Source organism: Ranitomeya variabilis, chromosome 4, assembly GCF_051348905.1.
Source record: "Ranitomeya variabilis isolate aRanVar5 chromosome 4, aRanVar5.hap1, whole genome shotgun sequence".
NCBI classification, from domain to species: Eukaryota; Metazoa; Chordata; class Amphibia; order Anura; family Dendrobatidae; genus Ranitomeya; species Ranitomeya variabilis.
The window spans coordinates 235,705,846-235,720,591 of record NC_135235.1 but is presented as its reverse complement, the minus strand read 5'-3'; the positions used below and the strand labels follow the sequence as shown (position 1 = coordinate 235,720,591).

At 53.3% G+C, this 14,746-nt stretch overlaps 1 protein-coding gene across 1 annotated transcript in view; it reads right to left on the bottom strand.

Annotated features, from left to right (window-relative positions):
• The window catches only part of VWA5B1 (von Willebrand factor A domain containing 5B1), a 79,659-nt gene that overhangs the window by 19,586 nt on the left and 45,327 nt on the right, over positions 1–14,746 (bottom strand). Inside the window, exons 10-12 of the mRNA XM_077260272.1 lie at positions 13,117–13,319; positions 12,766–12,880; positions 12,421–12,606 (exon numbers count right to left, since the gene is read on the bottom strand). Coding sequence (XP_077116387.1) covers positions 12,421–12,606; positions 12,766–12,880; positions 13,117–13,319 — 504 coding nt within the window. The remainder of the gene's footprint in view (positions 1–12,420; positions 12,607–12,765; positions 12,881–13,116; positions 13,320–14,746) is intronic.

Below are 14,746 nucleotides of genomic sequence, written 5' to 3'. Positions count from 1 at the left end.
CACTGCTACAAGGTCTTGTGCTTCCTGCAGCCACTGCTACAAGGTCCTGTGCTTCCTGCAGCCACTGCTACAAGGTCCTGTGCTTCCTGCAGCCACTGCTACAAGGTTCTGTGCTTCCTGCAGCCACTGCTACAAGGTCCTGTGCTTCCTGCAGCCACTGCTACAAGGTCCTGTGCTACCTGCAGCCACTGCTACAAGGTCCTTTGCTTCCTGCAGCCACTGCTACAAGGTCATGTGCTTCCTGCAGCCACTGCTACAAGGTCCTGTGCTTCCTGTAACCACTGCTACAAGGTCCTGTGCTTCCTGCAGCCACTGCTACAAGGTCCTGTGCTTCCTGCAGCCATTGCTACAAGGTCCTGTACTTCCTGCAGAAACTGCTACAAGGTCTGTGCTTCCTGCAGCCACTGCTACAAGGTCCTGCACTTCCTGCAGCCACTGCTACAAGGTCCTGTGCTTCCTGCAGCCACTGCTACAAGGTCTTGTGCTTCCTGCAGCCACTGCTACAAGGTCCTGTGCTTCCTGCAGCAATTGCTACAAGGACCTGTGCTTCCTGCAGCCACTGCTACAAGGTCCTCCGCTTCCTGCAGCCACTGTTACAAGATCCTCTGCTTCCTGCAGCCACTGCTACAAGGTCTGTGCTTCTTGCAGCCACTGCTACAAGGTCTTGTGCTTCCTGCAGCCACTGCTACAAGGTCCTGTGCTTCCTGCAGCCACTGCTACAAGGTCCTGTGCTTCCTGCAGCCACTGCTACAAGGTCCTGTGCTTCCTGCAGCCACTGCTACAAGATCCTGTACTTCCTGCAGCCACTGCTACAAGGTCTGTGCTTCCTGCAGCCACTGCTACAAGGTCTGTGCTTCCTGCAGCCACTGCTACAAGGTCCTCTGCTTCCTGCAGTCACTGCTACAAGGTCCTCTGCTTCCTGCAGTCACTGCTACAAGGTCCTCTGCTTCCTGCAGTCACTGCTACAAGGTCCTCTGCTTCCTGCAGCCACTGCTACAAGATCCTCTGCTTCCTGCAGCCACTGCTACAAGGTCTGTGCTTCTTGCAGCCACTGCTACAAGGTCCTGTGCCTCCTGCAGCCGCTGCTACAAGGTCACTGCTTCAAGGTCCAGTGCTTCATGCAGTTACTCCTTCAAGGTCCTGTGCTTTCTGAAGCCACTGCTTCAAGGTCCTGTGCTTTCTGCAGCCACTGCTTCAAGGTCCTGTGCTTCCTGCAGTCACTGCTTCATGGTCCTGTGCTTCCTACAGTCACTGCTTCAAGGTCATGTGCTTCCTGCAGTTACTACTTCAAGGTCCTGTGCTTTCTGCAGCCACTGCTACAAGGTCCTGTGCTTCCTGCAGTCACTGCTTCAAAGTCTTGTGCTTCCTACAGTAACTGCTTCAAGGTCCTGTACTTCCCGCAGCCACTGCTATAAGGTCCTGTACTTCCCGCAGCCACTGTTTCAAGGTCCTGTGCTTCCTGCAGTCACTGCTACAAGGTCCTCTGCTTCCTGCAGTCACTGCTACAAGATCCTGTGCTTCCTGCAGCCACTGCTACAAGGTCCTCTGCTTCCTGCAGCCACTGCTACTAGGTCCTGTGTTTCCTGCAGCTACTGCTACAAGGTCCTCTGCTTCCTGCAGTCACTGCTACAAGGTCCTCTGCTTCCTGCAGTCACTGCTACAAGGTCCTCTGCTTCCTGCAGTCACTGCTACAAGGTCCTGTGCTTCCTGCAGTCACTGCTACAAGGTCCTGTGCTTCCTGCAGCCACTGCTACAAGGTCCTGTGCTTCCAGCAGCCACTGCTACAAGATCATGTGCTTCCTGCAGCCACTGCTACAAGATCCTGTGCTTCCTGCAGCCACTGCTACAAGATCCTGTGATTCCTGCAGCCACTGCTACAAGGTCTGTGCTTCTTGCAGCCACTGCTACAAGGTCTGTGCTTCCTGCAGTCACTGCTTCAAGGTCCTGTACTTCCTGCAGTCTCTGCTACAAGGTCTGTGCTTCATGTAGCCACTGCTACAAGGTCTGTGCTTCCTGCAGTCACTGCTTCAAGGTCCTGTGCTTCCTGCAGTCACTGCTTCAAGGTCCTCTGCTTCCGGCAGTCATTGCTTCAATGTCCTGTGCTTCCTGCAGTTACTACTTCAAGGTCCTGTGCTTTCTGCAGCCACTGCTACAAAATCCTGTACTTCCCGCAGCCACTGCTACAAAGTCCTGTACTTCCCCGCAGCCACTGCTTCAAGGTCCTGTACTGCCTGCAGTCACTGCTACAAGGTCCTGTGCTTCCTGCAGCCACTGCTACAAGGTCTGTGCTTCCTGCAGCCATTGCTACAAGGTCCTGTGCTTCCTGCAGCCACTGTTACAAGGTCCTGTGCTTCCTGCAGCCACTGTTACAAGGTTCTTTGCTTCCTGTAGCCACTGTTACAAGGTCCTGTGCGTCCTGCAGCCAGTGCTACAAGGTTCTGTGCTTCCTGCAGCCACTGTTACAAGGTCCTGTGCTTCCTGCAGCCACTGCTTCAAGGTGCTGTGCTTCCTGCAGCCACTGCTACAAGGTCCTCTGCTTCCTGCAGTCACTGCTACAAGATCCTGTGCTTCCTGCAGCCACTGCTACAAGGTCTATGCTTCCTGCAGTCACTGCTACAAGGTCTATGCTTCCAGCAGCCACTGCTACAAGATCCTGTGCTTCCTGCAGCCACTGCTACAAGATCCTGTGCTTCCTGTAGCCACTGCTACAAGATCCTGTGCTTCCTGCAGTCTCTGCTACAAGGTCTGTGCTTCCTGCAGCCACTGCTACAAGGTCTGTGCTTCCTGCAGTCACTGCTTCAAGGTCCTGTGCTTCCTGCAGTCACTGCTTCAAGGTCCTGTGCTTCTGGCAGTCATTGCTTCAAGGTCCTGTGCTTCCTGCAGTCACTGCTTCAATGTCCTGTGCTTCCTGCAGTTACTACTTCAAGGTCCTGTGCTTTCTGCAGCCACTGCTACAAAGTCCTGTACTTCCCGCAGCCACTGCTACAAAGTCCTGTACTTCCCCGCAGCCACTGCTTCAAGGTCCTGTACTGCCTGCAGTCACTGCTACAAGGTCCTCTGCTTCCTGCAGCCACTGCTACAAGGTCCTGTGCTTCCTGCAGCCACTGCTACAAGGTCTGTGCTTCCTGCAGTCACTGCTTCAAAATCCTGTGCTTCCTGCAGCCACTGCTACAAGGTCCTGTGCTTCCTGCAGCCACTGCTACAAGGTCATGCGCTTCCTGCAGCCACTGCTACAAGGTCCTGTGCTTCCTGCAGCCACTGTTACAAGGTTCTGTGCTTCCTGCAGCCACTGTTACAAGGTCCTGTGCGTCCTGCAGCCACTGCTACAAGGTTCTGTGTTTCCTGCAGCCACTGTTACAAGGTCCTGTGCTTCCTGCAGCCACTGCTTCAAGGTGCTGTGCTTCCTGCAGCCACTGCTACAAGGTCCTCTGCTTCCTGCAGTCACTGCTACAAGATACTGTGCTTCCTGCAGCCACTGCTACAAGGTCCTGTGCCTCCTGCAGGCACTGTTACAAGGTCCTGTGATTCCTGCAGCCACTGCTACAAGGTCCTGTGCTTCCTGCAGCCACTGCTACAAGGTCCTGTGCTTCCTGCAGTCACTGCTACAAGGTACTGTCCTTCCTGCAGTCACTGCTACAAAGTCCTGTCCTTCCCGCAGTCACTGCTACAAGATCCTGTGCTTCCTGCAGCCACTGTTACAAGGTCCTCTGCTTCCTGCAGCCACTTTTACAAGGTCCTCTGCTTCCTGCAGCCACTGCTACAAGGTCCTGTGCCTCCTGCAGGCACTGTTACAAGGTGCTGTGCTTCCTGCAGCCACTGCTACAAGGTCCTGTGCCTCCTGCAGGCACTGTTACAAGGTCCTGTGATTCCTGCAGCCACTGCTACAAGGTCCTGTGCTTCCTGCAGCCACTGCTACAAGGTCCTGTGCTTCCTGCAGCCACTGCTACAAGGTACTGTCCTTCCTGCAGTCACTGCTACAAAGTCCTGTCCTTCCCGCAGTCACTGCTACAAGATCCTGTGCTTCCTGCAGCCACTGTTACAAGGTCCTCTGCTTCCTGCAGCCACTTTTACAAGGTCCTCTGCTTCCTGCAGCCACTATTACAAGGTCCTGTGCTCCCTGCAGCCACTGCTACAAGATCTTGTCCTTCCTGCAGCCACTGTTACAAGGTCCTGTGCTTCCTGCAGCCACTGCTACAAGATCTTGTCCTTCCTGCAGCCACTGCTACAAGGTCCTGTGCTTCCTGCAGACACTGCCACAAGATCCTGTGCTTCCTGCAGCCACTGCTACAAGGGCCTGTGTTTCCTGCAGCTACTGCTACAAGGTCCTCTGCTTCCTGCAGTCACTGCTACAAGGTCCTCTGCTTCCTGCAGTCACTGCTACAAGGTCCTGTGCTTCCTGCAGCCACTGCTACAAGGTCTATGCTTCCAGCAGCCACTGCTACAAGATCCTGTGCTTCCTGCAGCCACTGCTACAAGGTCCTGTGCTTCCTGCAGCCACTGCTACAAGGTCCTCTGCTTCCTGCAGCCACTGCTACAAGGTCCTGTGCTTCCTGCAGCCATTGCTACAAGGACCTGTGCTTCCTGCAGCCACTGCTACAAGGGCCTGTGTTTCCTGCAGCTACTGCTACAAGGTCCTCTGCTTCCTGCAGTCACTGCTACAAGGTCCTCTGCTTCCTGCAGTCACTGCTACAAGGTCCTGTGCTTCCTGCAGCCACTGCTACAAGGTCTATGCTTCCAGCAGCCACTGCTACAAGATCCTGTGCTTCCTGCAGCCACTGCTACAAGGTCCTGTGCTTCCTGCAGCCACTGCTACAAGGTCCTCTGCTTCCTGCAGCCACTGCTACAAGGTCCTGTGCTTCCTGCAGCCATTGCTACAAGGACCTGTGCTTCCTGCAGCCACTGCTACAACGTCCTCTGCTTCCTGCAGTCACTGCTACAAGGTCCTCTGCTTCCTGCAGCCACTGTTACAAGATCCTCTGCTTCCTGCAGCCACTGCTACAAGGTCTGTGCTTCTTGCAGCTACTGCTACAAGGTCCTGTGCTTCCTGCAGCCACTTCTACAAGGTCCTGTGCTTCCTGCAGCCACTTCTACAAGGTCCTCTGCTTCCTGCAGCCACTGCTACAAGGTCCTGTGCTCCTGCAGCCACTGCTACAAGGTCCTGTGCTTCCTGCAGCCACTGCTACAAGATCCTGTACTTCCTGCAGCCACTGCTACAAGGTCTGTGCTTCCTGCAGCCACTGCTACAAGATCCTCTTCTTCCTGCAGCCACTGCTACAAGGTCTGTGCTTCTTGCAGCCACTGCTACAAGGACCTGTGCCTCCTGCAGCCGCTGCTACAAGGTCACTGCTTCAAGGTCCAGTGCTTCATGCAGTTAAGGTACCTTCACACGAAACGACATCGCTAGCGATCCGTGACGTTGCAGCGTCCTGGCTAGCGATATCTTTTCGTTTGACACGCAGCAGCGATCAGGATCCTGCTGTGATGTCGCTGGTCGCTGAATAAAGTCCAGAACTTTATTTGGTCGTCCGATCGCTGTGTATCGTTGTGTTTGAAAGCAAAAGCAACGATACCAGCGATGTTTTACACTGGTAACCAGGGTAAACATCGGGTTACCAAGCGCAGGGCCGCGCTTAGTAACCCGATGTTTACCCTGGTTACCAGCGTAAAAGTAAAAAAAACAAACAGCACATACTTACATGCGTCCCCCAGCGTCTGCTTCCTGACACTTACTGAGCGCCGGCCCTAAAGTGAAAGCACAGCGGTGAGGTCACCGCTGTGCTGTTAGGGCCGGAGCTCAGTCAGTGTCAGGAAGCAGACGCTGGGGGACGCATGTAAGTATGTGCTGTTTGTTTTTTTTACTTTTACGCTGGTAACCAGGGTAAACATCGGGTTACTAAGCGCGGCCCTGCGCTTAGCAACCCGATGTTTACCCTGGTTACCCGGGGACCTCGGCATCGTTGGTCGCTGGAGAGCGGTCTGTGTGACAGCTCTCCAGCGATCAAACAGCGACGCTGCAGCGATCGGCATCGTTGTCGCTATCGCTGCAGCGTCGCTTCGTGTGAAGGTATCTTTAATCCTTCAAGGTCCTGTGCTTTCTGAAGCCACTGCTTCAAGGTCCTGTGCTTTCTGCAGCCACTGCTACAAGGTCCTGTGCTTCCTGCAGTCACTGCTTCAAAGTCTTGTGCTTCGTACAGTAACTGCTTCAAGGTCCCGTACTTCCCGCAGCCACTGCTATAAGGTCCTGTACTTCCCGCAGCCACTGCTTCAAGGTCCTGTGCTTCCTGCAGCCACTGCTACAAGATCCTCTGCTTCCTGCAGCCACTGCTACAAGGTCTGTGCTTCTTGCAGCCACTGCTACAAGGTCCTGTGCCTCCTGCAGCCGCTGCTACAAGGTCACTGCTTCAAGGTCCAGTGCTTCATGCAGTTACTCCTTCAAGGTCCTGTGCTTTCTGCAGCCACTGCTTCAAGGTCCTGTGCTTCCTGCAGCCACTGCTACAAGGTCCTGTGCTTCCTGCAGTCACTGCTTCATGGTCCTGTGCTTCCTACAGTCACTGCTTCAAGGTCATGTGCTTCCTGCAGTTACTACTTCAAGGTCCTGTGCTTTCTGCAGCCACTGCTACAAGGTCCTGTGCTTCCTGCAGTCACTGCTTCAAAGTCTTGTGCTTCCTACAGTAACTGCTTCAAGGTCCTGTACCTCCCGCAGCCACTGCTATAAGGTCCTGTACTTCCCGCAGCCACTGCTTCAAGGTCCTGTGCTTCCTGCAGTCATTGCTACAAGGTCCTCTGCTTCCTGCAGTCACTGCTACAAGATCCTATGCTTCCTGCAGCCACTGCTACAAGGTCCTCTGCTTCCTGCAGCCACTGCTACAAGGTCCTGTGTTTCCTGCAGCTACTGCTACAAGGTCCTCTGCTTCCTGCAGTCACTGCTACAAGGTCCTCTGCTTCCTGCAGTCACTGCTACAAGGTCCTGTGCTTCCTGCAGCCACTGCTACAAGGTCTATGCTTCCTGCAGTCACTGCTTCAAGGTCCTGTACTTCCTGCAGTCTCTGCTACAAGGTCTGTGCTTCCTGTAGCCACTGCTACAAGGTCTGTGCTTCCCGCAGTCACTGCTTCAAGGTCCTGTGCTTCCTCCAGTCACTGCTTCAAGGTCCTCTGCTTCCGGCAGTCATTGCTTCAAGGTCCTGTGCTTCCTGCAGTCACTGCTTCAATGTCCTGTGCTTCCTGCAGTTACTACTTCAAGGTCCTGTGCTTTCTGCAGCCACTGCTACAAAATCCTGTACTTCCCGCAGCCACTGCTACAAAGTCCTGTACTTCCCCGCAGCCACTGCTTCAAGGTCCTGTACTGCCTGCAGTCACTGCTACAATGTCCTCTGCTTCCTGCAGCCACTGCTACAAGGTCCTGTGCTTCCTACAGCCACTGCTACAAGGTCTGTGCTTCCTGCAGTCACTGCTTCAAAGTCCTGTGCTTCCTGCAGCCACTGCTACAAGGTCTGTGCTTCCTGCAGCCACTGCTACAAGGTCCTGTGCTTCCTGCAGCCACTGTTACAAGGTCCTGTGCTTCCTGCAGCCACTGTTACAAGGTTCTGTGCTTCCTGCAGCCACTGTTACAAGGTCCTGTGCGTCCTGCAGCCACTGCTACAAGGTTCTGTGCTTCCTGCAGCCACTGTTACAAGGTCCTGTGCTTCCTGCAGCCACTGCTTCAAGGTGCTGTGCTTCCTGCAGCCACTGCTACAAGGTCCTCTGCTTCCTGCAGTCACTGCTACAAGATCCTGTGCTTCCTGCAGCCACTGCTACAAGGTCTGTGCTTCCTGCAGTCACTGCTACAAGGTCTATGCTTCCAGCAGCCACTGCTACAAGATCCTGTGCTTCCTGCAGCCACTGCTACAAGATCCTGTGCTTCCTGTAGCCACTGCTACAAGATCCTGTGCTTCCTTCAGTCTCTGCTACAAGGTCTGTGCTTCCTGCAGCCACTGCTACAAGGTCTGTGCTTCCTGCAGTCACTGCTTCAAGGTCCTGTGCTTCCTGCAGTCACTGCTTCAAGGTCCTGTGCTTCTGGCAGTCATTGCTTCAAGGTCCTGTGCTTCCTGCAGTCACTGCTTCAATGTCCTGTGCTTCCTGCAGTTACTACTTCAAGGTCCTGTGCTTTCTGCAGCCACTGCTACAAAATCCTGTACTTCCCGCAGCCACTGCTACAAAGTCCTGTACTTCCCCGCAGCCACTGTTTCAAGGTCCTGTACTGCCTGCAGTCACTGCTACAAGGTCCTCTGCTTCCTGCAGCCACTGCTACAAGGTCCTGTGCTTCCTGTAGCCACTGCTACAAGGTCCTGTACTACCTGCAGTCACTGCTACAAGGTCCTGTGCTTCCTGCAGCCACTGCTTCAAGGTCCTGTACTGCCTGCAGTCACTGCTACAAGGTCCTGTGCTTCCTGCAGCCACTGCTTCAAGGTGCTGTGCTTCCTGCAGCCACTGCTACAAGGTCCTCTGCTTCCTGCAGTCACTGCTACAAGATACTGTGCTTCCTGCAGCCACTGCTACAAGGTTCTGTGCTTCCTGCAGCCACTGCTACAAGGTCCTGTGCTTCCTGCAGCCACTGCTACAAGGTCCCGTGCTTCCTGCAGCCACTGCTACAAGGTCCTGTCCTTCCTGCAGCCACTGCTACAAGGTCCCGTGCTTCCTGCAGCCACTGCTACAAGGTCCTGTGCGTCCTGCAGCCACTGCTACAAGGTTCTGTGCTTCCTGCAGCCACTGTTACAAGGTCCTGTGCTTCCTGCAGCCACTGCTTTAAGGTCCTGTGCTTCCTGCAGCCACTACTACAAGGTCCTGTGCTTCCTGCAGCCACTGCTAAAAGGTCCTGTGCTTCCTGCAGCCACTGCTACAAGGTTCTGTGCTTCCTGCAGCCACTGTTACAAGGGCCTGTGTTTCCTGCAGCTACTGCTACAAGGTCCTCTGCTTCCTGCAGTCACTGCTACAAGGTCCTCTGCTTCCTGCAGTCACTGCTACAAGGTCCTGTGCTTCCTGCAGCCACTGCTACAAGGTCTATGCTTCCAGCAGCCACTGCTACAAGATCCTGTGCTTCCTGCAGCCACTGCTACAAGGTCTGTGCTTCCTGCAGCCACTGCTACAAGGTCTGTGCTTCCTGCAGTCACTGCTTCAAGGTCCTGTACTTCCTGCAGTCACTGCTACAAGGTCTGTGCTTCCTGCAGCCACTGCTACAAGGTCTGTGCTTCCTGCAGTCACTGCTTCAAGGTCCTGTGCTTCCTGCAGTCACTGCTTCAAGGTCCTGTGCTTCCGGCAGTCGTTGCTTCAAGGTCCTGTGCTTCCTGCAGTCACTGCTTCAATGTCCTGTGCTTCCTGCAGCCACTGCTACAAGGTCCTGTCCTTCCTGCAGTCACTGCTATAAAGTCCTGTCCTTCCCGCAGTCACTGCTACAAGATCCTGTGCTTCCTGCAGCCACTGTTACAAGGTCCTCTGCTTCCTGCAGCCACTTTTACAAGGTCCTCTGCTTCCTGCAGCCACTTTTACAAGGTCCTCTGCTTCCTGCAGCCACTATTACAAGGTCCTGTGCTTCCTGCAGCCACTGCTAAAAGACCCTGTCCTTCCTGCAGCCACTGTTACAAGGTCCTGTGCTTCCTGCAGCCACTGCTACAAGATCCTGTCCTTCCTGCAGCCACTGCTACAAGGTCCTGTGCTTCCTGCAGCCACTGCTACAAGATCCTGTGCTTCCTGCAGCCACTGCTAGAAGGTCCTGTGCTTCCTGCAGCCACTGCTACAAGGTCTGTGCTTCCTGCAGTCACTGCTACAAGGTCTATGCTTCCAGCAGCCACTGCTACAAGATCCTGTGCTTCCTGCAGCCACTGCTACAAGATCCTGTGCTTCCTGTAGCCACTGCTACAAGATCCTGTGCTTCCTTCAGTCTCTGCTACAAGGTCTGTGCTTCCTGCAGCCACTGCTACAAGGTCTGTGCTTCCTGCAGTCACTGCTTCAAGGTCCTGTGCTTCCTGCAGTCACTGCTTCAAGGTCCTGTGCTTCTGGCAGTCACTGCTTCAAGGTCCTGTGCTTCCTGCAGTCACTGCTTCAATGTCCTGTGCTTCCTGCAGTTACTACTTCAAGGTCCTGTGCTTTCTGCAGCCACTGCTACAAAATCCTGTACTTCCCGCAGCCACTGCTACAAAGTCCTGTACTTCCCCGCAGCCACTGCTTCAAGGTCCTGTACTGCCTGCAGTCACTGCTACAAGGTCCTCTGCTTCCTGCAGCCACTGCTACAAGGTCCTGTGCTTCCTGTAGCCACTGCTACAAGGTCCTGTACTACCTGCAGTCACTGCTACAAGGTCCTCTGCTTCCTGCAGCCACTGCTACAAGGTCCTGTGCTTCCTGCAGCCACTGCTTCAAGGTCCTGTACTGCCTGCAGTCACTGCTACAAGGTCCTGTGCTTCCTGCAGCCACTGCTTCAAGGTGCTGTGCTTCCTGCAGCCACTGCTACAAGGTTCTGTGCTTCCTGCAGCCACTGCTACAAGGTCCTGTGCTTCCTGCAGCCACTGCTACAAGGTCCCGTGCTTCCTGCAGCCACTGCTACAAGGTTCTGTGCTTCCTGCAGCCACTGTTACAAGGTCCTGTGCTTCCTGCAGCCACTGCTTTAAGGTCCTGTGCTTCCTGCAGCCACTACTACAAGGTCCTGTGCTTCCTGCAGCCACTGCTAAAAGGTCCTGTGCTTCCTGCAGCCACTGCTACAAGGTTCTGTGCTTCCTGCAGCCACTGTTACAAGGGCCTGTGTTTCCTGCAGCTACTGCTACAAGGTCCTCTGCTTCCTGCAGTCACTGCTACAAGGTCCTCTGCTTCCTGCAGTCACTGCTACAAGGTCCTGTGCTTCCTGCAGCCACTGCTACAAGGTCTATGCTTCCAGCAGCCACTGCTACAAGATCCTGTGCTTCCTGCAGCCACTGCTACAAGGTCTGTGCTTCCTGCAGCCACTGCTACAAGGTCTGTGCTTCCTGCAGTCACTGCTTCAAGGTCCTGTACTTCCTGCAGTCACTGCTACAAGGTCTGTGCTTCCTGCAGCCACTGCTACAAGGTCTGTGCTTCCTGCAGTCACTGCTTCAAGGTCCTGTGCTTCCTGCAGTCACTGCTTCAAGGTCCTGTGCTTCCGGCAGTCACTGCTTCAATGTCCTGTGCTTCCTGCAGCCACTGCTACAAGGTCCTGTCCTTCCTGCAGTCACTGCTATAAAGTCCTGTCCTTCCCGCAGTCACTGCTACAAGATCCTGTGCTTCCTGCAGCCACTGTTACAAGGTCCTCTGCTTCCTGCAGCCACTTTTACAAGGTCCTCTGCTTCCTGCAGCCACTTTTACAAGGTCCTCTGCTTCCTGCAGCCACTATTACAAGGTCCTGTGCTTCCTGCAGCCACTGCTAAAAGACCCTGTCCTTCCTGCAGCCACTGTTACAAGGTCCTGTGCTTCCTGCAGCCACTGCTACAAGATCCTGTCCTTCCTGCAGCCACTGCTACAAGGTCCTGTGCTTCCTGCAGCCACTGCTACAAGATCCTGTGCTTCCTGCAGCCACTGCTAGAAGGTCCTGTGCTTCCTGCAGTCATTGCTACAAGGTCCTGTGCTTCCTGCAGCCACTGCTACAAGGTCCTGTCCTTCCTGCAGTCACTGCTACAAAGTCCTGTCCTTCCCGCAGTCACTGCTACAAGATCCTGTGCTTCCTGCAGCCACTGTTACAAGGTCCTCTGCTTCCTGCAGCCACTTTTACAAGGTCCTGTGCTTCCGGCAGCCACTGCTAAAAGACCCTGTCCTTCCTGCAGCCACTGTTACAAGGTCCTTTGCTTCCTGCAGCCACTGCTACAAGATCCTGTCCTTCCTGCAGCCACTGCTACAAGGTCCTGTGCTTCCTGCAGCCACTGCTACAAGGTCCTGTGCTTCCTGCAGCCACTGCTACAAGATCCTGTGCTTCCTGCAGCCACTGCTACAGTTTGGATTCTGGATTATAGCAGCACACATTTGTCCTTCCAATTACACTTATTTTCCCACCCAAGCAAACAATCTTCAGATCACACCCTTATAGTCTATCCCTCTGCCTTAGCAGATACAAGTAGTCATGTGACTCTGTAAAAACTAATATCTAGACAGGATGCATCATACTAAATAACATCACAGGACTGAAACACATTCAGACTCACTTCACAGCTGAGGGTTTGTTACAACTCTATCACATCTGGACAATTGTCTGTGAGCTAAACAGAGCAGCAGCTCAAATCTATCTACTGCCCTGACCTCTTGTTACATTGTATTAGTGCAGATAAAATGTATCTGTCCTGAGTCTCGAAGATGATGGTCTAGACTGGACACAACTGTAACAGACCCTCCGCTGTGTGAAGTATTAGGTCAGGACAGGTTTCCAGAGATTATAAAGGTGTTTGTGCTCACGGTACGAAGGTTGGAGAGGAAGCGGGCCGTGCTGCACACAACTCCGTATCCCACCAGCCGATCTCCAGGGAACAGGAAGCTGGAGCTGATCGGGGAGATCAGAACCTCGGTGCTCTCTGGGAAGACCCACTCCACGGTCACATCACTGAGGACCGGGGCCATCGACTTCTTCAGAGACTGCAACATCTGCAAAAATATAAATCGAGACGGGTGAGATGACATATGTGTGTTATATGTTACTATCTTCGTGCTATTGTCGTCAGCAGTCAGCCACGAGGGCTGCAAAGCATGGCGGGCGAGATGGCGTAGACCCCACACAATGATACCCACTCTCGGGCGACTAACCTTGGGTTGCAGTCTTTCTCCTTCGATTAGGAATTCAGCACTGCCCTTGGACACGCTCGCCACTCCCTGGACCAGCCGGCGGCATGCATTCTGGCCAATGCCGAAACTGTAGCATCTGGCAAAATATACACAGCAAACGTATAACATTAGGGATATAGTAGTAAAATCTGCAATGGAGCAGCGCCATCTAGTGGTTACAATGTCATAAAAAATATATAAAAAAAAGACTAATGTGCATGGTTGGATTTGCAGTCGTGGGAGAGACACATATGGCCCTTGGCTGGTGGGGAGACCCCATGACGGTTCCCCGGTGAGTGCTGCAAATAGTGAGCGCGGCCCTCCCGACTTTACCGAGTGAACGACGAGTGATGACGGATCAGCTCGATGACTTTGCCGGTGTTGCTGACAGCTCCGTCCGTCAGCAGAAAGAGTAGACGCGGGTAGCCGCGGCACACCGGCTGCCGGATGATCCAGTTCAGGGGCGACAGGATGTTGGTGCCCCCCATGTCAGCTCGCAGCTTCTTGATGCTCTCACAGGCGATGGCGAGGTTTTCCTGTAAGACATTACATGGACAGGACGGTCATCAAATTCCTGCCAGGGCTCCGGAGTCCGGGAAAGCTGAGAGACAGAGAATTTCTCCAGCTTTCCCAAGCACCTCCCTCTGAGGTGTCTGCACACATCTCGCAGAAGGACCTCACTCCTGTGACTCTCTGACTGCTGGGAAAACTACAAGTACCAACATGTGCTGACAGCCCCTTATGCTGTGATCTCCAATAAATGGCTTTCTGGTGGTTGGGGAACTACAACTCCCATCATTCCCTGACCGCTGCAGAATATGCTAGACTGGGATCACTCTCAGCTGCTCCTATCCACAATACACGTCCGTGACATCAGACGGAGTGGCAGGATTGATAGCGCCCAGAGCCAAGAAGAGGGCCGCTGCCAGGACACGCGGTGGCACCGACACAGACCGGCACAACAGACGGTAACCCAATTATTGGCAGGAATTCCCTTCCCATAATCCCCACTATACGGATAATACGGGGAATTAAATCCGGCTCTCCTTAATATTCCGCACCGATAATTAAATATGATCAGGATGTAGCAATGATCTGATCATCTCATCCACAGCGATGACTATGTGTAAGAAATCACCGCCACCTCTGGTGGTCTTCACAGGGCTTATAGGGGGCTTCACCCAGCTCTCCACAGACCCTGAATGACACATGGCTGTGAAGTGCTATGTAGCTTCCTCTATGGTTCTGGCTGTGTGTCGGTCTTCGCTATATGGCGGTATTATACATGTATTGTAGAGCAATATTTTATAGGCATGGAGTGATGGTACAATTCCTGCCCTGTATGGCCTCATTATGTAGGCACTGTGTGGCGGTAATACAGCTGCATTATATAGCAGTATTATGTAGGCACTATGTAACGCTATTATAGCTGCATTGTATGGCAGTAATATGTAGGCACCGTGTGGCAGTATTATTTCTGGCTAGCAGTACTTTGTAGGCACTGTGTGGCGGTATAATAGCTGCACTGTATGGCTGTATTATATAGGCAGTATAATTTTGTTATTTCTGCATTGTATGGCAGTACTATGTAGGCATTGTGTGGCGGTATTATTTCTGCCCTTTATGACCTTGTAATGTAGGCACTGTGTGGCGGTATTATTTCTACACTGTATAGCAGTATTATGTAGGCACTGTGTGGCGGTATTATTTCTGCATTGTATAGCAGTATTATGTAGGCACTGTGTGGCGGTTTTATTTCTGCATTGTATAGCAGTATTATGTAGGCACTGTGTGGCGGTTTTATTTCTGCATTGTATAGCAGTATTGTGTAGGCACTGTGTGGCGGTATTATTTCTACACTGTATAGCAGTATTATGTAGGCACTGTGTGGCGGTATTATTTCTACACTGTATAGCAGTATTATGTAGGCACTGTGTGGCGGTATTATTCCTGCATTGTATAG